At 38.1% G+C, this 26,522-nt stretch overlaps 2 protein-coding genes across 7 annotated transcripts in view; both read left to right on the top strand.

Moving 5' to 3' along the window:
• Window positions 1-446: 446 nt before the first annotated feature.
• LOC103384992 (solute carrier family 26 member 6-like) lies at window positions 447-18,122 on the top strand. 4 transcript variants are annotated; one of them, XR_003050929.1, is made up of 25 exons: window positions 447-889; window positions 1,041-1,116; window positions 1,430-1,484; window positions 4,368-4,520; window positions 5,522-5,823; window positions 6,384-6,520; window positions 8,289-8,428; window positions 8,510-8,620; window positions 9,008-9,183; window positions 9,979-10,143; window positions 11,068-11,220; window positions 11,547-11,629; window positions 11,701-11,848; window positions 12,000-12,113; window positions 12,657-12,734; window positions 12,917-13,012; window positions 13,457-13,563; window positions 13,706-13,775; window positions 14,763-14,855; window positions 16,307-16,402; window positions 16,505-16,633; window positions 16,813-16,867; window positions 17,038-17,228; window positions 17,312-17,433; window positions 17,898-17,915. XR_003050929.1 is itself a non-coding variant. In XM_025059595.1 (25 exons), the coding sequence occupies exons 7-25, from the start codon at window positions 6,396-6,398 to the stop codon at window positions 17,919-17,921; spliced, it is 2,085 nt and encodes a 694-aa protein (XP_024915363.1). In that variant the 5' UTR covers window positions 464-889; window positions 1,041-1,116; window positions 1,430-1,484; window positions 4,368-4,410; window positions 4,481-4,520; window positions 5,522-5,823; window positions 6,384-6,395; the 3' UTR covers window positions 17,922-18,122. The 4 variants fall into 4 exon arrangements, 3 of the variants coding, with proteins under 3 accessions (XP_024915363.1, XP_016891804.1, XP_016891805.1); XM_025059595.1 differs by lacking the exon at window positions 17,038-17,228 and having other exon boundaries at window positions 464-889; window positions 4,368-4,410; window positions 4,481-4,520; window positions 17,898-18,122; XM_017036315.2 differs by lacking the exon at window positions 17,038-17,228 and having other exon boundaries at window positions 464-889; window positions 17,898-18,122.
• Window positions 18,123-19,375: 1,253 nt separating this feature from the next.
• Window positions 19,376-26,522, top strand: part of mgll (monoglyceride lipase) — a 30,749-nt gene continuing 23,602 nt past the window's right edge. The window contains exons 1-2 of one of the 3 annotated variants that reach the window (XM_008318732.3): window positions 19,376-19,669; window positions 22,674-22,797. In XM_008318732.3, coding sequence (XP_008316954.1) covers window positions 22,685-22,797 — 113 coding nt within the window. In that variant the 5' untranslated portion in view covers window positions 19,376-19,669; window positions 22,674-22,684. The other 2 variants (XM_008318731.3, XM_008318730.3) reach the window with 2 other exon arrangements.

Genomic DNA, 26,522 nt, shown 5'->3' with positions numbered 1-26,522 from the left:
CATTTATTCAGGAAACCTTAGACTTGTGCTTCATTCACAGAATAACATTTGAAAAGACTGATTAATGGTATGAGGGAAGGCATCTCCTTTTCGTGTTTTAAGACATGATACAGGGATTAGTGTTAGAAAACCACACTCAAAAAAGGGGCGGTATTTGTTGACTATAAAAGGAAGGGATGGAGGTGTCTCCATCATCACTAATCTGAAAGGTAATCATCAACTCGTTTCAAAGTTTTCCTTAAGCTAGATTCCAAAAGTGATCATCTGAATCACAGAAGCCTTTGGTTTTGATCTGTGCTGACTTGGGGAAGTTATTTGATGATTGACACCTGAGTAAACCAATCTGTTATTTTAAGGACTTTGTAAAGGTTCACCGTTATAATATAAAAATGATCATCTCTGCTTTCAGGCATCACTTGTTGGAAAACTGTCGGGTTGGTAACTGGCTAGTAGTGAATGGATCGTCTGTGTGGGGGCGTGGACGCACACCTGCAGACGATCCATTCATCACTGTGGAGTATTTAAGGACACCGGAAGACGGCGCCAGAGTGTTGTTCACGCCATGTGGGTAACTGACGGCTAGCTCTTGTTCGTTGTATGCTTTTTGAACCCCTACCTTGGCCGGGCATACACTGTACGATTTTAGCCCGTGGGTTTTTTTGACCCGATTTTTGAGACGCACGACCAGGCGACGCACGGCCCGATTTCACCTTTTGTCGGGCGTCTTTTTCCGTACAGTGTACAGGCAGTTTTCATCATTTCTGGGGATAAACGTCTATATGTTAAAGTGAAAGTCACTGGATGGCAGTATTACAGCTCATTTAATTTCATAAAGTTTTAAGCATGGGATTGTAACGCTGACATGTACCAGGATGCCTTGAGGAAGAAGGTGAGGTGACACACACAAATGTGGACACAAGCCTCAAAGTAAATACAGTATTTTTTTTCTTTTCTTTTCACTGCCAGCACTTTGTACTTGCATCATTTTCATTGCATTTATGCAGTTTTATTTTTTAAAGTCTGAAATTGATTTTACAAAGAGTTTTACTGCAAGTAAGAAACATGAGGCAAACAGGAAGAAACTTCAGAAGAAATATCAAAACATGTCGGGACATGGTGAGAAAAACTAAACTCTTGTTCTTCAGTATGATGGCAGTCAAAGCACTAAAAAATGTATGGCTATAACAGAGAACAATGACACAGTTCCCCTCTCCTTTATTTAATAAATGTGTTCCCCTTAGACTCTGGTGTATGTAAAAAAAAAAACATTTCATACACAGGGAGCCCAATTCTGAAGCCTGTGTTCAGATGTCTATCTGTATGAAACATTTTATATTTATGTTTCCATCCATTTTAATGTTACATTGTCAGTCAAATTTATAAAAAGCCCATTTTGATCCTTTTTACTGTTTTGTTTTTTCCCCTCTAGATTCACAGAGACTACGGGAAAATTGGTATAGAGGTGATTCTTGCCTGCTGCCAACGTAAGTCACTTGTAGCCTACTGTTCCAACAGCAGTTTTAGATCTGGACTGTTGACAGTCAACACGACCTTAAACAGTATGTCCACCAAGTCAGGATAATTTCATTATTATTATTATTATTATTATTATTATTATTATTGTTGTTGATCTTGTTATTAATGATTATTTGTATGAATATTATTATTTAATGGTACAATGATGCCATGGAAATGTGTGTGCTCTTCCTGTGTGTGTGTGTGTGTGTGTGTGTGTGTGTGAGAGTTATGATGTGACAAGTGTGTTTGCTGTCTTGGTTGTCATGAAAGAGTCTCTAACAGTTTACTCTGGAGTTGCTTAGCAACAGAGGTGTAGAGTGAGGTTGGTGTAGAAAGTAAACATTACTGTAAAGTCACGTTCCTCTCATAAAGGTATTTGGAAAAAAGAATATGTAAAGAAAAATTATATCACGAAATAACATGAAACTTATCACAAAATAACGTGAAAGTTATCACGTAATTATGTCATACCCAGCTGGTTTTTTGTGTGTGTGTGACAGCAATAGTTCAATAGTATTTATTAAAAAATCTAAAAGTTGATTTTTTTTTGTGTGTGTTTTACATGATGTATTAATTGTGCAAAGTAATTCATGATTTGTTAAAAAATGTTAGTGGCTATTGAAAATGGGACATAGTGATTTAACTTTTGTGTCGCAGAAGTGATCGTTTGAAAATGTTCAATTTGAAAAACATTTGAGAAAATATAGAAATAAAGTGTTGCAGATTGATATTTATCATTTTCCTCTCTTGTTAAATCCTTGTTGATATTTATTGTGAGAAATCATTAACATTATCAGTGTCTTCACATAGATGAATATCATTAATTATTAATAATAACATCTAGTCAAAGGTAAATTGAGCCAATTGTCCATTTCAGAAGTGTGTGTCGAACTGGTAGCCCTTCGCATTAACCAGTAGCCAGGAAGTAGCTCTCGGCTTGAACAAGGTTGGTGACCCCTGCTCTTAAGATTACCAAATCTACAAGTGAGTCACGTCAAAGTAGAATCATGCTGCCTTTGCGCAAACGTTAAAGCAGGAATTTAGAGGATTTTTCTGTCCCTCAGACAAACTCTTGATTTCTCCTCTTGTCTCCACTAATCCCATTTGATTTGGCGAAAATAAGCGCTTTTCTACCCTTTACAGGAAGTGACAAAATGTCATTATCAGGGTTTTCTTTACTGATCAAAGACATTTATATTGTATGTGCATTGTGTAACATCTAGACTGCATATGTTACACACACACACACACACACACACACACACACACACACACACACACACACTCACTCGTATCTCTTTTTCCACTTTGTTCTCCATGATATGGGTGATATGATGTTTGTTAAGGTTATAAAGTCTCTCAACTGTTTTAGTCACTTAACCCATGGTCACACATTGTCCTTCTTGTGGGTAATTTTTCTGTTATCATACGTTAGTTTTTGTTTATTTCAGACAGTGGACTAACAGACAGAAAGAGGCTGACAAAGTGTTGTTTTAGCTGTAATCTAAAATAAACCTAACTGTTTGTGTCCTGAAAAAAAAAACAAAAAAACAATAAATGCAAAGGTGGAGGATGAAACCTCTACATAAATGTTGCATCAGATGGAATGGAAGAATCTTTTACTGTACTGCGTGAAAGTACAAGACACAACATGTTCTGTTAAATGTATTTTTAAAATCATCACAACAGCATTGTATGTTTTTTTTTTTTTCTTTTAATCTGTATTTTCATATTACATTTTGCTGCTTCATTTTTATTATCACATTACAGAGATAGCATAAGGTCAGGGCTAATATATACTCAGGCTGACATCCGTTACTCAGTGCACTTCAGTATCAACAGATCCGAGCACAAAATGTTCCAACTTGTATTAACTGGGAAGGTTAACCATTTTCAAAACTTTTATCACAGTGGTGAAGCACCACATATGACCTGGAACAATCAGTGAGGCTGTGACTGCTGAGGACTGTTACAGAACTGAAGTCAAGTGTCACTCGTAGTCTCGCTCCACTGTACAGTCTGGCTTTGGTTGATAAAACAGGCCAATAATCTGTTTGTAATATATTTTGTTCTCAGCTGAACCAACTACTGTATTTACAGCCTGAGTCGTTCAAACTGCTGATAGCTAAATATGTATGTAATGGTTTGTGAGAAAGACAGTTAAGAACTGGTTAAGAACCACAGAATTAGCTTATAATTGCATATTTAAAGAGGAAACCAGTCTGATCTGTTCGGCGACCGATGAGGTGTATTAATGGCCCTAATGCCTTTGGAACTTTATTGTAAATAACGATGTACAGCAACTTGTATTTTTCTCCACCGTGCTTCACTCGCTCTCATCCTTCACTTCCCTCGCACCTCCAGCCACACCCACACACAGTCTCCCCACTCCACATTTATTTTCGTTCCAACTCTCAATAAGCATTTTACAGCTTATTATACATTTCTACATTAAATGTAATTTAAATACAATTTAATAGATAATATAAATTTCTATAATAAAATAAAGGTAGAAGTGAACAAAAATTACATTTGTGTTGTTTAACTAATATTTCTGTCCTGACAGATAGCTTTCTGGTCTGACTGTTTACAGTCCTCCTCCATTGCCAAGCCCACCTTCCACATTGTTATATTTGCAGGACTTCTCTGTTAATATCACATTAACCTGTCTTTCAGACAGGTTAATGTGATCTTTCATATGAAAAGCAAATAAGCCAAGAGATGCCTGCAGGGAGACAAGTGAACTAATTTTAAAAAACAGCTTAAAATGACAGACGTCTGGAGATAAATGTTCTGCACAACTATAATGTTCTGACAACAATGCTGTTCTCTGATACGTCTCTTTCCAGACTGTGGTGGACTTGTGTTATCTCCTGCCCCAGACAAACATAGGTACTCTAGTGGTCAGTATTGTCGTCATCATCTGCATGGTTCTTGCTAAAGAGCTGAATACTTTCCTCAGCAAAAAGATTCCTGTTCCTTTACCTATGGAGCTGCTGGCTGTGAGTACACATCAGGAATTATTTGTAATCAATCACAATTGTAATTAATCTTGATTAATTGTTATGAATTAAGATAATTGATCGTTATTGTTCTGTGTATGTGTGCTGAATCTTCAAGATAACATGCTGGTTCTTGGAATAACATTTAAAGCTGGAGGATTTTGGTGGAAAAAAAAAAACATTTTCCTGCACTGTGTTTAAGTAACATCATGTTTTGTTTGTTTTTTTGTACTCAAATTATTATACAGATTGTTTTTCTTCACAGTGTTGGTAATGCTACTGGCATGGATAAAGAAGGTTAAATAAGTCTTCAGTCATGACATGAGTTGTTATATGATAAATGATAACATGTACCCAAAAGCAAGTTTGGCAGGTGCTGAGATCAAAATTACCCTGCAGATATTTGAGGAACGATTGGACATGAAAGGAAATTATTTATAGTAAAAACTGTAACAACTTGATCACTTTTCAAAGAATACAAATATAATCATAACAAATAAGAATGTGATTGTGAGGTCACCCGTCAAATGCTTAGTCTCAGTTTAGCAGACCTTGTTGCCAAGATGGACAGAAGATACTGTAAAACAATGTCTCAGTAAGCCTTACTGTTTACTTACTACTGATTACTTAGTGTTTAGGCAGTTTTCTCATCCTGTTATTCAGTCAACAGACTCAGTAAGTACAACTGAACATTAACAACGGCAACCAGGGTGTTTTCTTATTCAATCACCTCACAGATAACATATCTCTTAGAATCCGTCCAGAGGTGAAATGATATGCACTGAGCTTCCATTAATACTACTGCGATCATTTACTTTATTATTATTCATGGTTTATGCAGACGGAATTAAATAGATCTTCAGAAATACAGACAATCGTGTTAGCTATATTTTACGTGTCGTACCAAGGCACAAAAAGACGTTAATGTTCACATAGTGTTGGGTACTTTGCCCTGTTCCTCAACAACAGTAGTTATTTGTCTTATCATCCGTCTCCTCAAGGTCTTTGTGGAAAGTACTGAGAAAGAAACATACTCCTGTATCAGTCTGTCCTGATACCAAGGGACTGGACAGCATTCTGCGGGGACACTCCTGGGTATGATGAACAATTCGACCAAGTCCCAAAGACGACTCCACTGAGGAAGAAGTCTTATTTGGAAGATAAGTTACGATATTGGGCGTAATTCTGAGTTTGGAGTTCCTGACCGAGAGTCTGGATACGACTGGATTTATTTCCTCTGGAAACACCACAGTAATACCACTAGAGGGGAAAAAGAAGAACCCATTTCGAAGAAGAACACAAGGTAATCAAAATTATACGATGAATGAGTAAGTATAATAAAATAAGGAGTTGTGCATCTGTCAGTCGTAACATGACGGGGGAAAAACTCGCAATGTTAAGAGTAAAGTCTTAAGTTTATGAGATAAAATAATACCAGAAATGACTAGCATCACCGTCACGGTAGCATCACTGTGGCTCGTTTACGTTTGCACTAATATTACGACGTTAACTCATAAATATATGATTTTATTTCACACATTTATGACTTTGTGCTTGTTTACTTCTCTTTGTTTTTCTTTGTAAACCTGCGACTTTTTTCTAACCGGTACAACTTTAGTCTCAAACTTTCAGCTTTTTTCTCGGAACGTTGCGACTTCATATCCGTAATTTTACCTTCCTCGTAGATTCAGATTATTTTTTTTGTTGTTTCAAAAATATTACAGACAGGTGTCCAGCTAAGTACAAAGAATTTTGGTTCATATAAAACATCAACCTAAAGAAAAATGCAACTTTTTTCATAAGGTTAAACATTAACCTTTTGAAAAAGAGATTAGGTAAAAGTTTTTTTTCTTTGTTTTACAGAAGTATTTAACTATGGCGGACAAAAGGTTGGGGTATAAGGTCCACAGGAGAATCCTGGATGAAACAGCTGTGGAGGAGATTGCAGAAAAGTCTGAGATGACCTTGTCTCTGTCTGAGAAGGTCAAAAAGTCAGTGAGGTAAAGCTGCTTGTAGCTAACACACAAAGACACATTAACAGTCAGGGAACAGTGTGAATTTAAGCGACACAGGCCCTTTAAATGTATGTCTGCCAGTAAAACAGACATGTTTGTTTTGCTGTTTTCAAGCAAGCTTAAAAATAGAGGTTTTCCAAAACTTAAAATCAAAAAAGTCTGAGGTGGTTTATTTTGTTCTCTGAATCCTAAAAGCTAAACTTAATATTACAGATTCTTACAGTATTTCTTACAAACTAATAACGCTTACACTTCTGCACCTACATAGAGCATGTAAGCACAAGCATTCATTTTCAGTTGAATTGATAACCTTGTGTTTGAAGTGAATGTTAAGTGAGAAATTAAGACAGTATTTACTATATGAATTTTTTTAATTAATTTGATTACGTTAGCTTTTACATAGAAGTACTTTTTGTACTTCTGTTTTAAAGAGTACTATTGTCAAAAAGCAAATCATTTGGGTCAAGTGTTGAGCAACCAAATGTAATTAAACCAGTGCAAAGTGTGGGGCGCACCCCTCTGGTGGGGAACGGTACATGTTTGAGACAAATTTGAGAACCACTGAATACTTTGTATATTAATTAAATAATTTCTCATTATTGTGAATTAATTACATTACATTTGTCATAGTCATGGGAGCATATCTTAATCATGATTTAAAAAGTGTATTTTAGTGCTGGAGATACGATACAGTGCATAAATGTACATTAATTAAAATAACTACAAATATTAGCGCTTGCAGGAAACATTTCTAAACAGGTGTGCTAATTTCAGTATAGCTGTAGTCAGAAGAAGTCATAGAAAACTGCAAGCAAAACACATGAGACACCCCGTTGCTTAAGAGCTTCAATGTTAGGACTAATGATTAGTACGACATACACTTTCATTCTTCAGTGTTTGCTTATTGAACTTGAATGTTTGTGTTTCTGTGTAAGAGAATCCTAAATTCCTCTAAATTATTTTAAGCTAAAATGTTTGCAGGCACATTGCCAGATGTTGAAAATGAAATAGTTTGAAACAGGGGAAAATGTTTTAAACAAAAACAAGGGCTTCTCACTCCTCTATTTTCTTCCTAATTACAAACAATCAAAGGTTACATAAGGTAAACCACACAGAGCACGCGGCGAGGTGACAGCAGGCCTTAGCTCAAGGATGATGAGGGGAAAAAGGGAAGAGATTTGGCGCCAGTCGGTTTAAATGGACGCCATCGACCAATCCACTCACAGGCTCCCTGTCATGTGATCCTGCAAGAAACAAAAGAAACCCACACACCCACATACACTGATAGAAGACAGAAACACACAAGTCTGGAGATAAAATGTTTGCAGGCACATTGCCAGATGTTGAAAATGAAATAGTTTCAAACAATACACTTTGTTTTCATGAAAGATAAAATAAATAAATAAACAAAATGTATTGACATGTTTTGTGATTGTATTTATACATTCAACAACAGATAAACCAGAAAACAACCTTTTTCTCATCAGCCAACTCCAACGATGCTTCTTGAATGAAAATATCAGCAAAGAATTCTCAATATAGCCAATTGATTGTCCTTGTCATGAGAAGACAATATGCTTTCTCTAAACATTTGTTGTGCTTCTGGTTGTAACAAAGAAAGTAAAGTAAAAATTCACAACAATCACGGTCCTGTAGAACAGTATTTGTGGAATAAGCTGAAAACCCCCAGGATTGATACTACATCTAAACATATACCATATATATTTGATTACTCTGTAACTTCATATCTCAGGTGCAGTGGTCCTCAGTTGAAGAGACACCTGCTGGACCGTCTCCCTGTCTTATCATGGCTACCTCATTACTCCATCAAGGAGAACCTCATAGGAGACCTGATCTCTGGAGTCAGTGTGGGCATCATGCATCTGCCACAGGGTGAGGATGGAAAGGGGGAACAACAGTGAAGTAGTTTTGAATGTAAAAATACAGTCTAATCATTCTGTGTTATCGCCACAGGTATGGCCTACGCCTTGCTGGCATCTGTTCCTCCTGTTTTTGGCCTTTACTCCTCTTTATACCCTCCTCTCATCTACTTTATCTTTGGAACATCCAAGCACATCTCCATAGGTTTGTACTTTTACATAACCTGCATCATACATACTTATATATCATTATTCTCCCTTTGAAATGTTATCTCCAAATATTAGAAGACAGGTGAGGAGAGGAGCGGAGAGGAGAGGAGAAGGGAGGTTTTAAGACAGGAAAGAAAAGGAAAGCAAATGAGGGAACATGAAGTGGAGAGACCAGATATATCTTACATATATATATATCTTAAGAAAAAGAAATTCTCCCCTCAATGAAATTATATAAATAGGATTAAATAGGTAAAACATTTTTGAGATACCCGGAACCTCGAGCTTTGTAAAATCATGGCTATTAGACAAACACAAAAAACAATTTCACAACAACACAAAGTATTGAGACATGAGTTTTATCTCTTTTTTTCTCCTCCAGGCACGTTTGCTGTGATGAGTGTCATGATAGGAGGAGTGACAGAACGACTAGCCCCTGACTCCAACTTTATGATATGGGACAATGTGACCAACGGCAGTATAGTTGATGCCGTGTCAAGGGACACGGAGAGGGTCAGAGTAGCAACAGCGGTCACCTTTATGACTGGATTATTCCAGGTAAATATTAAAAGAAAGGACTGAAACCAAACTGAACAGAGTACAGTTTGAGATTTAGTGGCTCTCTCATTGAGAACACAAGGTCTATCAAAATAACCTTTTCACTAACTGTTGAAAATAGACATTATTCATGGCAGGGATTAGCAATTATTTTCAGGGAATTGTTAAATGCTTCTTAAGTATAATGGTCTAGGTCATATTGACCTAGTTTTACTATTGTTGATGCTCAGGGATCCCCAACACCAGGCCTGGGACTACTACTGAGCAACAAAATGTTTATTTAGATTTTGTTTTCAATTAGGTTTGAAAGATATCCAAATTTGAAAAAAAAAAAAACAAAACACTCTTGTCAATACCTCTTTTCAGTGCTTGAATCAGTTGCAGTTTTCATATAACTGTAAAAACTCCAACTAACTAAAAAGTGCACTGGAGAACTTCTTCAAAAAGGGAGCAATGGGTAAATATTAGACAGAAATATTAGACAGACTAGTTAAAAGAAAATATCAAATCCTAAAATGAAAGTGCATGATATAAAAGAATGACATTAAATTAATATACATTATGTAATATTTAAATTACATATGATGTCCCCTCACCGACATCCTGTGTGGTGCAAAAAAGTTTGGGGATAACAAATAATCCTATTGGTTATTCTTGTATCATAAAAATAAAATCACTCATGCTTTAAACTGTACAATTCACACAGGCCACTCTTGACTATTGGAGTTGATGGTCATGAAAGAATGTCTTTGATGTGTCAAATGAAGATACTAATTCTAATCTTCCTTCACGTAGATAATGCTCGGTGTTCTCCAGTTTGGTTTCGTGGTGACCTACCTGTCTGAACCCCTGGTCAGAGGCTATACCACAGGGGCTTCTATCCATGTCATTGTGAGCCAGCTCAAATACACCTTTGGCATTAACCCTGTGAGATACAGTGGACCATTATCCTTGATATATGTAAGTTTTTGTATGTAAGTAATCAAAGAACAAGTACCTGGTACAAAGTTCCTGGTACACCTTTCCAGTTCTTTCTCTGATTCTCCTCTTAATGATAAACAAAACGTTAAAAATAGGAGCTGGTGGGCAGAGTTCAAGCATAGACCCCGGCCTTTGTAGTTTGTCCAGAATGAAGCTGACATGCTTACAAATATATGGAGAAAATTGGGTTTTTTGTTTGTATTGTCACTTCATGTATACTCCTTTGTCTAGCACTTTTCTAGAGCCGGTTTGGTTTCATGTCTGATGGTCCCAAAATAACTCAACTACATCTCTGCATCCAATTGACTTCAGCTCTGCAATGACATTTGTGTTGTTTGTTTAACATGTGTTTTGTCCCCAGTCTAGGGGAACTGGTACGTAGCACAATTTGTAGCCCCCCTTTCGCTTCTCGTCCCCAAGAATGAAAGTCTAAAAGTTTATAGTTTTAAAGCAGCATTTAATTTTCTGAGGAAGTGAGGAAACAATGCCAACATACAACAAACAAAACTAAGAGGACCCTGCTCTTTCCTCCAACAAACAAAAGAAAACAAAATACAGGGTTTTAACCTAAGCTCACTATCAGAATTTTTTTAAAACAAAAACAAGGGCAATCAAAGGTTACATAAGGTAAACCACACAGAGCACGCGGCGAGGTGACAGCAGGCCTTAGCTCAAGGATGATGAGGGGAAAAAGGGAAGAGATCTGGCGCCAGTCGGTTTAAATGGACGCCATCGACCAATCCACTCACAGGCTCCCTGTCATGTGATCCTGCAAGAAACAAAAGAAACCCACACACCCACATACACTGATAGAAGACAGAAACACACAAGTCTGGAGATAAATGTTCTGCACAACTATAATGTTCTGACAACAATGCTGTTCTCTGATACGTCTCTTTCCAGACTGTGGTGGACTTGTGTTATCTCCTGCCCCAGACAAACATAGGTACTCTAGTGGTCAGTATTGTCGTCATCATCTGCATGGTTCTTGCTAAAGAGCTGAATACTTTCCTCAGCAAAAAGATTCCTGTTCCTTTACCTATGGAGCTGCTGGCTGTGAGTACACATCAGGAATTATTTGTAATCAATCACAATTGTAATTAATCTTATCTTATTATTAGTCAAGATAATTTGACATTCCCAAATATGAAAACTGTGCACTGTGTTTAAATACAAATGCAAGACTGTATTGACTGAGTATTACAGTAGAACAATGATAAGTGGATGGACAATGAGATTGTTGGATATATGTTGCATGTCATTCCCGCAATGATTTAAAATGGGTTATAAAATCAAATCTTATACATTTCAAAAATGAATGAACCTGATTCATTTTGATAGCCCTAGTACAAACTGATATATTTTATTGTGACCTTCTTTAGGTTGCAATTGGAACAGTCATCTCCTGGCAGGTTAATCTAGAAGATAAATATGGAGTAGCTGTGGTGGGGAATATTCCCTCAGGGTAAGAAAAGTATCAAAAATTATGTATGTGGTCTAATGGGCAATATATACAGTGTGTTTTTTTCCAATCAGTCTCCTGCCACCCACGTTCCCACCAGCCTCTCTGTTCGGTCAGGTGATTGGAGACGCTTTCGCTCTGGCTGTGGTTGGTTATGGTATTGCCATCTCACTGGGAAGAATCTTAGCCATAAAATATGGATACCAGGTGGACAGCAACCAGGTAGGTACAGAAATGTATAGATATTTTTTCTTAATACAATGGTCTCAGACCCCTGGCCCGGGGACCACTTCCAGCCCACAAATGCCCTATTTGAGTTTGAGTCCCCTGCTTTACCACATCAAATACTAAAAGTTTGTTTTTAATTATCAAGGAATTAATTGCTCTTGGTCTGAGCAACTCTGTGGGATCAATGTTCCAGTGTTTTTCTGTCAGCAGCTCCATGTCTCGCACCATGGTGCAGGTCAACACAGGAGGGAACACTCAGGTGAGTGGAAAACAAATGGAAAGGCTAAAGGTCATGACATCCTGAGGTTTTATCTAACTTCCATACAAAACAAGCTGCAGCGTACTGCTACTATTAATTATTATTAACTATTAATTGTCTTTTTTAAGATTTAATTTTTTTGGGGGTCTCTTGTGTTGTTTATACAGACTGATATACTAGCATATTTAGGGGACAGTAATGGAAACAAATCAGTTCTCACATCTAGTAAACAAACCAAATGTTGCTGAAACCATTAGGTCTGACAACACCATTAATCAGCAAAGCTTCATTAGACAGAGGGGAAAGAGGAGCCGAGGGGAGGGCGAGGAAATAGAGAAGACAACAGAAGAGTATACAAAACTGGAGACGGGAGGAAAGCAAAGGAGAGAAGAGATGAGGAAATGAGAGGGGAGGAGGGGAGATGAGATGACAGGATAGGAGAGGGAAGAAGAGGTGATGAAAGGTGAGGAGAGGAGAGTTAGGGAAGATGCTACCTTAATCTCCTCTTTGTTTCTCACTCATTCTTGTCTTCTCTCTCTGCAGATTGCTGCAGCTGTGTCATCTGTAATTATTCTTTGTATTGTGCTGTGGATTGGCTATCTCTTTGAGAGTCTGCCCAAGGTATGATGATGTGTGTAATTGAACAGTACAATATTATAGGATTACTAGTGTAACAGTTATCAATAACAGTTATTGTGCTTCAGGCTAAACTTGATTTACATTGAATGTTAGGATTAGATAAACTGATCACCGACTTCCAGGATGAAATGCCACATTTTAAACAGTTCATTATTTGATTTCAGGCAGTGCTGTCTGCCATAATCTATGTCAACCTTCAAGGTATGTTGAAGCAGCTTGTAGACATTCCTGTCCTGTGGAAGAAGAACAAAGTGGACGCAGTAAGACACATTATAAACTATAACATTATTGATCTCTTTAACAGCATGACATTTCTGTATTTTTAATCTTCTACTGTGATTTAATTTGATGTCTTTTATATATCCCTCAAAGATACAGTATATTAGGTTTATTGTAGTTTGTTTATTACGTTTGATATTATAACCAGGGTTTGTGGACAAAGGTACCGTAAATTTACTCAAAACTTGTAATATGTTTGGATTTTTTTTATAAAGAATATTTTTGAACTGAAAAAAAATTTGAGATATCTGTTAAGATCCAGATTAATTGAATTGCATTAGTAATTGCAGTAAGAGCGTAACATATTTAATGGACACTGTATTTTTCATTTTATGCAACATAGCATCTTGCCTGACAAGCCGCAGTTTACCTTTACCAGTGGATTTGGTTTAACATTATACCGATGACTCCCTGCTGTGCTCCAGGTAATCTGGGTGTCCACCTTCATCCTCACTCTGCTACTGAACCCTGATATAGGACTGGCTGCTTCCATCGCCTTCTCCATGCTCACAGTCATCATCAGGACACAATTGTAGGAACAAGTCACTACCAGGCCACCACACTCAGGATGAAGGAGTCTGAGCGTGTGCCTGTTCAAATTATTGCATTGTATGATCAAACTCAAACTGTTTTAAGTAGTTAAAGGGAAGAAATATTTGTTTTGTGTTTTCCAGACCTAAATATTCTCTGTTAGGACAAGTTCATGGCAGTGACATCTACAAACCACTGGAAGACTTTCATCAGGTATGGGACAACAACATGCACTCAGTCCACGTCTTCTGCTCAGTCCGATTTACAGGAGACCTGTGACAAAGCCCAGCAGTCACTGGGCAGGGCGGTGTTGTACGCCCGGACAGTTCACTCGCTCATGTCAGGGACCACATATCAAGACGAATCATATTCATACAGGAAAAACCTTCTCATACTTTTTTGTCTTCCACATTTTGGCATTTGTACAGCCATGGCAAGTTTATTAGAAAATTATAATTAATGCACGTGGCTCAAAATGGGCAGTAGCATGTTGCTATAATAATATTATTACATTAACAAGTTTTAATAAAGCCATGTATTTTATGTGGTAAAATCAGAATTACAGTAAGATGCTGTAACATGATAGCACAAATGAAACCCTCAGAGTGTGATTTATAGATGACAATTAAAATTCCAAGCTGCATATTAGTATTGTTTTGAAGTTTAATGAAAGCAGCAGGAAACAACTGTAAATGAGCCGACAGTCTCTGCAGATGTTTATGGAGTTTGGCTCACAGATGGTGAGCAAAACGAAAACTAAATATAACATCTCTCTCTCTCTCACTCTCACTCACTCTCTGTCCTCTTGGTGACCACTTAAAACTCATCATGCTACAGTTTTGCCCTTCACCCACTCACATGCACAGACTCTCTACAGTAATTTTATGCTGTATGCAGAACTGTCTTTCACACATCTGTGGCACTGCACATATTCATGTGATCATCACCAATAAAAATATGTGGCTCAACAAAAACACGTTTGAAAAAAAATTGCTGAGATGAAGAAGTCCAGCAGTCGTTCTGGGGCCACTGTTCCTGGGTCAGATTCTTCAAGACAACCAAAACATTTTTTGTTTGTTTTGTCTTTTTTTAAAATAGGTGTTCAAGTGTTGAAGATGTATGTCAGGTGTATTGATTTTCTCTGTCATTGTAAATAATTAATTCTGTGGCCGGCTAATTGATTTATTTTTTATTTTTTAGGTGAAGCCAGTTCCAGGCATTGTGATCTTCCGTTCATCTGCCACACTTTACTTCGCAAACGCAGAGATGTATCAAGATGCTCTCAAGATTAAGGTTAGGACATGAACACACACAAGCCTACGTGCAGTCTCCCAATAAAAAGGAGAACAGTCGTCCTTAGTTATTTTAACTGCTTTTAATGCCCTTTTACATTTTTTCTCACAGTTACAACTGACTCTACCACGTTCACACACCATGACTTTGACAGACATTGTTCATATTTTCTTTTCTTTTGCCCCTATTCACTAAATGCTGAATAGAAGAGTAAATGACACCCCCGCTCCCCTCACATCAAACATGAGATCCGTTTTTCCTCTTCTGTCATGTCTCCTTGGGGTAAATAGAAGACAGACTGAAGAAAGATGGGAAGAAGATGACAAAAGATGGGAGACGGGGGTCCGGCAGTGAATTGAATTAGGAAGGAAGATAATAGGAAGAAGCTTCATTCATTAAAATGTCAAAGTGTCACATGCACAGAGCTGCACTATTCTTTCAGACGTGCGATGCACAGATAATGATTCCCAGAAGGCATAGAGGCCACCGGCTTATTTACAAGGGTGAGAAACTGACACCAGATCAATAAAAGTGTGCATCTCACCAGTCAGTTTGCATCCGAGGGTACTTGTATAAAGAGGGAACAGGGGCGTTCTCTGAGTTGGGGATCACTTTGTGAATTTGTGCATAAAGCGGAGATTTGTTTTTGGAATGGTGAAATTCAAATTCTACCTTGTTGTGGTGATGTGTTTTGCATCGCACTGTAACTGATCAGAGTGCAGTGTTTCTGCACTATCAATCTAGAGCAGTGGTTCTCAATTCTTTTCTGTCATCCCCCCGACCCACACCCCGCAGATTGAAATACTATTAAGAACCTGATAACATGTTTATTTTTATCTGTATGAGCTGCTGCCACCTAGTGACTGGAGGCTTGTTATTACAGCAGTGGTACATTTATGTCCAACCTGCCATATTCCATTGGAAGCCCCTCACGCCCCCTAGTGGCACCTTACTGCCCCACTATTTGAGAAGTACTGGCTTCGAGAGTGATACCGTCTGACTGTAGGGCTTCAAGGCTGCTTTTTTTTTCTGGCTGTTAAGTGTAAATGACACCACATATGTCCACATATATGGTGAAAATATAGGGATGTTTTTTTTAATATACTGGTATATAGTTTTTGTTATTTTATGGTAACCTTGGTTACTTTGGTTTGTTTTTAGCTTTTTTCTAACCACAACACTTTCCTGATTCTTTCTTAAGGATTACTTAAGACATAGAACCTGTTTCAAAGAGTATAAAATGCATTGCCACAATCCCACAGAAAAACAAACAAAAAGAATTATGTGTTTTGTGTTGTGTGTGCTTAGTTGATTTTGGAGGGTTGGGGTTGGGGTGGGGTTACATACTGACAACGAAACATTTTTGTTTCCAGTGGATATATGTGCATTGTTCTAGACATCCAACTCTGATGCTTTAAATAATGACTAATCCAGTTTATCTTACTTATTAGTCTGGTATTGATGTTGCCATGATCCTGTCAACAAAGAAGAAACTGGAGGAAAAAATTAAAAAATTAGAGGAGCAAAATGTCAGGAATCAACAGCAGGTGAAGTGCAACCTTTTCCCCAAGGTTCCCTGTGCAAGCATTAAAGTCTCCCCATTCGTCACTGATGCATTCAGTGTCCTTCCTCCTCCTCCTTCCTCCTAGGAGCCAGATGAAGACATTGCTGCCATTCAAGTGGAGTCTGAGCCTGCCCCAACACTCCCCAGAGCCGTCATCCTGGACCTGAGTCCAGTCAACTTTCTGGACACAATGGGAGTCAAAACACTGAGCAACGTAAGTATGTTCATATTATTGTCCTTTAGTTTGAGCAGAAACTTTTACAACAGCCATAACTCCACAGCCACATTCATCAGTCTCTTAATCACTCAGATGCCACAGTTGTTAGTTAGGATCAATAAGACTGTTGGACTGATGGAATGATTCCAGGTTTGATCTTGTCCTGTCTCTTTCAGATCCATAAGGGCTACGCATCAGTGGGTATCGACGTGTTTCTCACGGGCTGTCAGAGTAAGTCTACACGTGTCGTTGCAATAAGTGAATATTTGAAAATGTCTTAGGTTTCTACATTTTTAAAGAGACAAAATGTAAAATTTTGGTTATTTAGAAGCAACTTACAATGGGTTTACACTGTCCTCAACCTGTCATTCCGTGGTTACGTCACCATATCCCATAAATAGATGTATTGCTCCATCATCCAAACGTACGGCATAAAAAACCTGGCGATCGGTTCACATGAGAACTAACGAATATGCGAACGAATATGTCCTACCGTATACCTGGAATACGGCTTTGTTTACATTGGGGCGTACATGCTGTACTGGCAAATCATGAGACAGACTTTTCTGACTTTACCACCGTGTTAGTTCAGGTGAGTCACAGCTACCTATGTACAGCATATGAGTTCAGACCTGCTGTATCACCAGTTTGGCCACGGTGTGTCTGTCTTCACAGCTGTCGTGGTGGAAAACCTGCAAACCGGAGGTTTCTTTGATGAAAAAGTCACAAAATCCTGTCTGTTCTCCACCATCCATGATGCTGTTTTGCACAGTCAGTCGTCCAGTGAACCAAATGAGGTAATGTATCATCAAAATGCTTAATGATGTCTCGCTCACAAATTTAGCATTGAAATGATATTTCTTAGACTTTAAATGTACACTAAGGTTTTTGTCTTTGATATAATTATTGTTGACTATATGTTAATAGTATAATGGCGTATACTATATACTGTACTAGTATATAGATATCATAAATATTAGGAAAAACCCAGGTTTTTAAGCTTCTCTTGAGTTTTTCTTAAGTCCCCTCGTCCTTGTAAATACAACTGTTGTTGGGATCCTTAACATGGTCCATGGTTTGACTTTGTTTTCACTGCAATTTACTTTGCCTCTAATTGTTTTTCCTTCAACATTTACTGAAAGTCTTATTTTGTTCTCACTGAAATATGTCTCCCCACTCTCTTTTTCCCTCTGGGTTTTTCCTCCTCATCTGTTGTTTGATATAAATATTTTTCATTATTTCTGTGGTCATGATATAACAGGACATCACATGGACACAGTTCTGAGTCATGAGACGAAAGATGGAAGACGTCATTAATCATATCGTCAAACAACTGGACCTCTGGCTGCACACTCTGGGACATTTTTCTTGGGACATTTTAACTCTATCTTAGAAACTTCATTTTAAAACTAGATCTTGTTTATGCACCTCAACCATTTACCAATTACCAGTATTTCAAAAGGCTTTTATTAAAAAGTTTCCACTTGATTGTTTTGTTTTAAATACATTTTAAACAAATTATATTTAGTGTGTTTCACAATTATTTATGTTTGAAAACAGGATTTGAAATCTAAATGATGTACATTATTATAATTACTGTTCTCCTACACAGCCTCATTATAGATGGCATTAAGCTTGGCTACAGAAGTCAGGAAGTACTGTGGAAAAGATGTTGACTGAGGAAATTGACGTGAAGTCAAGTCTGGTTAGTTTACATGCAAAAACCATGAATTCCATCCTGTGCCTGCTGTATCGTACAGTAGCTCATTTCAATGACATCAGTTGAGTTATTAATTTAAATGTATTGTCAATCTTAACAATACATCTGTAGATACAGGCTCAGTCTGTTTCCTTAGAGCGCTCTTCCAACTCAGTGGTTTCATGTGATTGCATGCAAAGAGGTCATTTCCTCATCAAGCAGACATTTTTAGATGCTTTTGTTTATTTTTCACATCCTTTTCCTGATTCAAGAATGCAAATTGGTGTGTTAACTCAAACTGGTGTTAACTCAAACTGGTGTTAACTCAAACTGGTGTTAACTCAAACTGCTCTCTCTTAATTTGCTCTCCTAGTTGAAGAGTAAGAAACTATATTTGTATTTTCAAAAGCCTGTTTACACACATTCCATTTTGCAGTGCAATTTTTGCCTCAAGCAGCATACTTGGTATAGTACAAGTATTTGTACTTGTTTTAAGCTAAGTTTATTTAGTGGTGTGTTGTTAGCCACATGTGGGCAGTCAAAGAGGCTGATGGGTTTGGAGTGGGCTCACAGTACTGTTTAGTGTTTATATCAATGAATGTTTAACTTCCTCTGGTGGTAATTTATTGAATTCCAGGTTTTAAAAAGATTTATATTGCAAGTTTTGTGGTGATAAGACCTTATATACATTTATATATATATTTTGTCATTTCCTATATACATATTTTGTGTGTGTGTATGTATATATATACCCACACACATATGTGTATATATATATATATATATATATATATATATATATATATATATATATACAGTACATATGTATATACGTATATACATTTTTTTTAACTTTTTTTCGTTACTGGTGCAATTGTTTTATTCCTTCATAGTAAATTTATGATAATTTTATTCGTTTAAATTACCTTCCGTAACAACAGACAGTGACATGATTTACTGACCGCATGGACCCGCAAGTCCTTGTGAAATAGAGCTCTGTTTAAAGGTTAGAGTTCACATATGTTTGTGGTTCCAGTTTTGGTTGTATGACTTGATGAGGTATTCTGACACTGCGCACACGTGTGTGTGTGTGTGGAGAGAGAGAGAGAGGGAGAAAGAGAGAGAGAGAGAGAGGAGGTGGGGTATGGGTGAAGGCTCATTTGGTTTCTCTTCAAACGTCGCGTACTGCATTCTTCCTGTGGCGGGTGGCGAGAATAGAGGGAGAGACGTAGACAGTGTAGAGTAAGAGGGACTGAGAAAAAGAAAGAAAAAAGAGAGGGTAAGAGAGAGCAAGAGTCCAGAGAAGAAGCTGAAACTTGGCTGCAGACGCACAGGTTAGATCCATCTTCTTAATCTAAATCATCAATTTTCTTCTAACAGGTGCATCGTTCTTTGGTGCATCATTAAGAAGTAATTGCATTAATTGAGCAGATACAGTGTTCGAGAACTCAAGAATGTCGGTGTCAATTAGAAGAACTTTCCTCTATAGACGTACGTGCGAGATCCGTTATTCTACTCTAATATCATCTTTTTAAAACACGTCTCAAATATGACGGTGCACGCTGCTCTGCAGGCTTTAACACCGATGTACAACGATGCCATGAACCAATAGCGTCCTCCTGTGCAGCCATACGCGGGATCTTTGCACCACAGATGAAAACAAACCAGTCTTTTTCGGCACATTCCTACAGAGGATCCCCCCTCTGTCCGCGCGTGTTTGGCTTCTTTCTGCAAATGTATGGTGATGCTGTCTGTCTTTCTTCGTTAACCAATGCTTCAGTCGTGTGCGCTGCTTCTTGCAGCAGCTGAATTGTGCCATAAGTCCCGCGGGGGTGCGCACTGAAAGCGACGTCCGCGCTTCCAAAGCATTGCTGACGTTGCCGAATGATGGGAATCTGCAGCAGTCATAATATGAAAGCGTGATGAATGGCTAATGGACTTGAGTCATCTTTATCAGACTGGTTATCTACGCCTATAAATATTGAAGTGTGAGCATTTGCAGCCTGTCAGGTCACCCAACCTGAAAGGTGACACCTGAGCTTTACACCGGGGCTATTTTTTCCTGGAGCGGTTTGCCTGCTTTCTCATACTGTACTGTGCAAGGTGTGTGTGTGTGTGTGTAAATATATATATATAGTGCGGAAATGTTAAAGGTTTGCTTAAGAGATGGTGTATCCTTTCCAAGAACTTTATATTCCATTCCATTTATCACAATGTGCTTCAGTGTTTGTTTTAATTTTATAATTACATTCATTGTTTGCTATTTTAATGCATCCTGTTGTGTGTAGCCCCTACAGTGTAAAATGTAAAATCAAAAGCTGAAATTTTCATTTATTAATAAATGCAGGTTATAGTAGTAACCTACTTTAAGAAGTCTTTCAAATTCTTCCTTGTTTTAAGCACAGTTCATGTACTTCTAACCACTTCTAACTCTTGGTTATTTGTCTGCCCTAAGTGATTCCCCAGCCTAACATACTGTATAGCTAATATGTTAGCCTTCTGAATTCGACTTTTGGTTATTCTTGGGTGTATTTTTTAAAATGAGCTTGGTCGCTTTAATTCAGTCCAGTCGATGTAGACATTAAGCTTACCGTAGCGGATCTCTGAGAAAACCTTAGCCTCGTCTCTGATAAATGGGAGAGTTGTGTAATGAAGGGCATCAGAGTAAAACCAAGTCACATATGTGAACTATCTGCTGTGGGAGACCTTCAAAAAAATGTGCAGCTGAGAGTCATTTAACTGTTTTGCGTAGTTTTCTAATCCTCACGTTGGGTTGCTTCTTGAAGTGGTGGAGTAAAGGGTGGGGGAACATTTCTGTCTATTTGAAGAGGTTGGAAGTTGTGCAGACCTGGCCAGAGGCCAGATTAAGGCTTGTCAAAGGTAGCACTGCGCTTTGATCTCTGTTCCTTGGATAAGTTAAGGTCCTTTGATATTTTCTCCTACCTGTCCGGAAAGTCCAACACTAAAAAGAAGAGGCAAATGGTAGATGAGGAGGCAGTGATGCAACGTCACACATGACAAATGCTGCCAAACACCACAGAGGATCAGTAATTCAGAGAGAGCAAGATGGCGAGCAAGATGGCCATGAAGCACTGGAGACGACTACAACAAATAGTCAAAGATGTCAAGAAGGACGTTTTAAAGACAATAGGTAAATGACACAGAGATGAAATAAAGACAAGGCAGTCATAAAAGAAAGTAATGTTGGATGACTGAAGCCGACTGTTTATATATCACAGCCAATCACACTTGAGGTCGATTAGCAGTTTTGTTTTATAGTAATTAGCATCACTTTCACTTAGTTATACTGTAATTATGTCTTCCTCTTGGATTAAAGGGTGGATATATATTGTCTTTTATCAGAGTTTTTTAATACCGAGGTTGAAATGTATATCCCTGTTAGAAAATACTTTCAGTGTCCTGTAACAACTTTTATTATGTGACATCTATCTAGTACAGAACAACACTGGCAGAAGTTGAAAGGGAAAATTCATTTTTAAAAGCGCTATAAAAAAAACTAGTAAGACGTAACAGAATAGCTGCCAACCAGTACGGACCTGTTAAAAATAGCCTTGTGGAAGAACACACCTTGAAGCCAAACTAAGAAAAGTAGAATATTGAGGAGACGTTGGCGCTGTCCCTTAAATCCCTTAAATGTCAAGTGTAACCTGCAGATTAGAATCTGAAGATCAGAGAGATTGGGAAAAGAAGAGTAACCTTTGACCTGGGTAAGGGTAGTGTAAATGTTGATGTTGATGAATGTATGCACCGTCAGAAACTTAGTATTTAGTTTGGAATTATGCGTCCTTAATTTTTAGATTAGATTTAGATTAGATGAGGCAAAATAGACTTTAGAGTAAAATAGACAGAACACAGCACTTAAATAAAAGTATTTTTTTAAATGAAAATGTTTTATGCTGCACGTGTTGTAATAATAATAATAATAATAATTTTGGACGTAATGGGTTGTATTAAGTGTCTGTGAAGAGAAGGTTTAGTGCGTGTGCGTATGTGCGCGCGCGCGCGAGGGACAGCGAAAGAGAGAGAGACCTTGGTGAAAATCGGCCATATGGTCTTGTGACGTAACACTCGGACAGCGTGTGCGCGTTTGTGTGTTAACGGTGTGTATGTGCTTTTCTGTTGACGAGAGTGTGTTTTGTGCATGTTGGGATTATAACCGACATATTCCTAACCGACTAATCCTGTCATCGCAAACATTGCCTATAGTCGGAATAATGCGTGCGGTGACCGCCGCCACCTGCCTGCTCGCCGCCGGCTTAAGCTGCTTTTTCTACGGCAGCGACGTATTACCGCTGCTCGGTGGTTTGTCTCTTTCAGACCCAGCATCCATGCCGGAGCGGCGGAGCCCGCAGGGAGTCCTGTACACGGACCTCCAGCACATTGTCAACGCCGACGGACTGCACCTGTTCTGCCGCTACTGGGAGCCTGTGGAGCCGCCAAGGTTTGTGCAATGAATACATAAATAGAATGCCAAGGGGAAATGGCAACGGAAACAACCACATAAACACACAAACATTCGTACACACTCACCCACACATCCTCTCCCTCCCTTAACACTTGTTTAAATGTGTTTTTATTTATAGCCATTGTTCTGTAGCTCACTGTGAAAACCCTGCTCACAGGGTCGTTAAATTTCGAACTGCTGGGGTCACATGAGGTCCAACCGTACGGCCATGAGGGCAGTTAGGTGTATGTTACTGTTTAAACCAGTGGGGCAAACGTACGAGTAAATAAAAAGGGATGAACCTCGTTTGCTTGTTTCCCCACTGCAAAAAGAAACGGTATCAATCACGTAGAGAATTTGGCTACCTGTCTTTTATGCTATGTATAAACTGACTCCAGTAGCCATTCTCCTGAAACATCACAGTCGGTGGTATAGAACAAGATGCAACTTATTAATAAATGTGATCCATTTAAGAGGAGAAAGCATGTGAGTACAGTATGACAGGACACAGTATCAATGGCGGCTGCAGCCACAGTATTTGTCGCCTTGGGAAAATGAGGTCCTCCTTCAAACCTTTCCACTTCTGCTTTCACACCAAAAATGTAATTCACACAAGCAGAGCAGACAGAGTTTCAAAATGAATTGTCAATTGGAAAGTAATACAAATTATAAATGTAAAGAGCAATTGTTTTTAAAGAAGAATTGAAACTAGCGATATACAGATTTACTCAATTTTTGTTGTAAGGTAGAACGGACGTACTGTACTGTACATCAGTACAGTACGTCACTCACCCACGCCAACACAGTGGAGTTACATCTTGGAAGTCATAATGAAGGGCTGAAAGTTCCCAAAGAAATAACATAAATTAAAAAGAAAGCCTATGTAGCATTATCTAATCCACCTTGTTATTAATCAGATTAAACTGTTTAAATCATTCAGTGCCTTATTTTGTTTATTGTATTTGTCTGATTTAAGTTTAAGTTTTTGTTACTCCACGTCAAACTGGTCGTCTGGTGTAATTTTACACGTGTCTTTGACATCCCCATGTGTTAAACATATGGGTTTACTGCACAGAACTTAACACAACTTTTACATATGAATGTAGTCATGAGCCATGTGTACAAACCTAGTGCAGTATGTGAGAAGATAGGAACAGTCTGTCCTGAGTAGTTTTCTGGCTCCACTTCAAACTAATTATTTAGTCAAACAATTGTTTCTTCCAAATCCGGTATTAATGCTAACTGGGACATTTAAGCTGAAGAGTACATATGCTTTAGTCCTGTGTTTAGTGGGCATTAGCACATTTATTAATTAGCAGCAGCAGCCTTTGCTTTAGCCATTCAGATGAGTGTTTAGTTTTCAGAGATACTGAGGAACCAAACCTTTCATTATCTCTCAGAGTTTGTCCACAGTGATGTCTTTATACACATGTCCTCAGGGGAACATTATCTTGTCCTGGTTCTGTCCAAGTCTGATTGAACTAACTAAATGTAACCTTTAATGATAACTTACATGCCTAATGATGTGAATTTCACATTTCAGCCTTCGACGTGAGAAATTGACAAACATTCAAAAGGTTGTTGTTAAGACGTGGCTAAAGTTCAATATAGATATGAGATGTTACATCTGGTTTTAACCAAATAACAGTCCATAACACAAACACTGGTATCGGTGTCACCACCCTTACCTGTGCTGATCCCACGACCTTTTCCTCTGGCATAACAGCTTTTTTTTAACACAACCAGTCAGTCAGTGCTTGGCACTTCTCTGCCTCCAGTTTGGTGTCTCATTGGCCTCATGGGTAGTTTGTAGATTTGTTAACATCAGAGACAAAGACAAGAGTTGGACCTAATGTAAAACATGTTCTGTTAGGAAACAAACACCTTAACAAAACTAAAGATTTTTTCAGGCATGTCCAATACTCTGTCGGTTTGAAGACTTAAATAGAGTTGGTTTTTTTTCCTTTGTATTGAAATGACCTCTCCACGGTTGTAACAGTGAGGTAGTTAAATGGTAATTGTTGTTGAAGTTAAATACCTTTAGTGTATTATTGTGTGTTTTGATGTAATAACATACACTATGCTATTCAGTGGGGTTCTTACAAACGTCTTCAAAATCTTCATCGTCATTTTACAGCTCCTCTGGTTAGTAGTGGTCTACCATAACAAAGAAAACAAACAATATTTACATGTAAGTGTACATTATTGCTGCCCATTGAATCAGATCACTTGAATGTTGAAAGTATAATCACGACTGCTGCAGGTCTCTCCGTGTTTCAGAGATGAGTCTTTGTTTTGCTTACATAAGAGCTCTTCAACTGCAGGCTAGTCAGTGACACATGTACTCATGAAAGAGAGAGAGTCCACAACAGGCCGTGTTGTGTTGTAGTGATCCAATCTTAATACTGAAGACATTAGAGGCTATTTTTACTTAGTTTTAATGCTGTGTTGTTTATGTTTGTGGCTCCACTAAAACCCAGGTTGTGTAAATGCTTTTTGGAGCTTGTGGCTGCAGTAGATTCTCAGGCACTGCAGTTGTTGGACGTCCCATATGGAGACAAAGAATATTTTCAGTAAAACCACAGACTTTACTACACCCTATTGCTAGGAGTGGATGTAGCGAGTTTGAAAAGTGTACTTTTAATGAAGAGACTAGCGTATGACAAGCACTTGTTGTACAAGTTAATTATGAACTATGTTTTGTTAGCTTGAGGCCATTGTCAAGGAAGTTCACACAGTGATAATGAAACCCTCAAAGAGTCATCTAGAATTTCCTACGGTGGCGGTGTAAATATCTCATGTTTCACTGGTGTGTGCAGTGAAACAGGAAGGATTTTAATTAGTTTGAATGCTGTGTTGTTTATGTTTGTTGCTCCACTAAAACTCAGGCTGTAAATGCTTTTTGGAGCTTGTGGCTGCAGCAGATTCTCAGGCACTGCAGTTGTTGCAGGTCCCATATGGAATCAGAATGTTTTCAGTAAAACCACACGCTGGTGTGTGCAGTAAAACAGGAAGTGTGTTGCACTGTGGTCAACATTCAGAGCAGCAATGAGGAACAGTAACTTGTGGTGCTTTTTTAGTCTTGAGACAAGAGTGTCAACTGACAGGGAAAACTGACAGCAGTGAATAAACACACAGACACGTGTACTGAAGATGGTTTTTGTTTCTTTTCTTGTGTGCACTACCAAGAAGAATAATGCAATGTGCCAAATGTGTCTCCACAATAAAAAAAAAAAACACAGGCATAGTAAGTATAATTTACCCTAAAAGTAGAGAGTATTCTCAAGGAAATATACATAAAAAAGGTTTTGGGTTTTTGCTCCATTCCAGGGTTTCAGCTGTATAGTGTCCATTAGGTAGTGGTAGCTTGTCATGCAAATGTGCCATTCTATTATTATGACATATAGATGCAAATGTTAGTGGCTCCTGTCATTAATGTAGTTGACATTGAGAAACTTATGAAAATACATTTTTTAAAGAACTTTGTGTTTGTGTCCTTTCAAACAACAGTGTATTCTGTTTGCTAGGAAATAAACTGAGCCATAAATAGATACCACGTAATACAGCGGACGTATGGCCTACGTGTTTGGTCACATCCCTATTTCACTTTTAGTTGTGTGGAGTTTACGAGTGCACTGTTCCCCTAGTCTCGTGGTCTTGAACTGGACAACAAAGGTTAGTGTTGTCTGATTCTCCTCTTCATGGCTGCCCAGATGTTAATA

Source organism: Cynoglossus semilaevis, chromosome 10 (assembly GCF_000523025.1).
Source record: "Cynoglossus semilaevis isolate Cse_v1.0 chromosome 10, Cse_v1.0, whole genome shotgun sequence".
Lineage (NCBI taxonomy): Eukaryota > Metazoa > Chordata > Actinopteri > Pleuronectiformes > Cynoglossidae > Cynoglossus > Cynoglossus semilaevis.
This window is presented reverse-complemented; position numbering and strand designations above follow the sequence as displayed.

Excerpts from the sequence above, each read along its gene's own strand:
- LOC103384992 (XM_017036316.2), top strand. The coding sequence starts at position 6,396 with ATGGCGGACAAAAGGTTGGGGTATAAGGTCCACAGGAGAATCCTGGAT. Across the intron at positions 13,564-13,705 it reads GTCATCATCAGGACACAATT|ACCTAAATATTCTCTGTTAG; the intron begins GTAGGAACAAGT and ends TGTGTTTTCCAG. Across the intron at positions 13,776-14,762 it reads CACTGGAAGACTTTCATCAG|GTGAAGCCAGTTCCAGGCAT; the intron begins GTATGGGACAAC and ends TTTATTTTTTAG.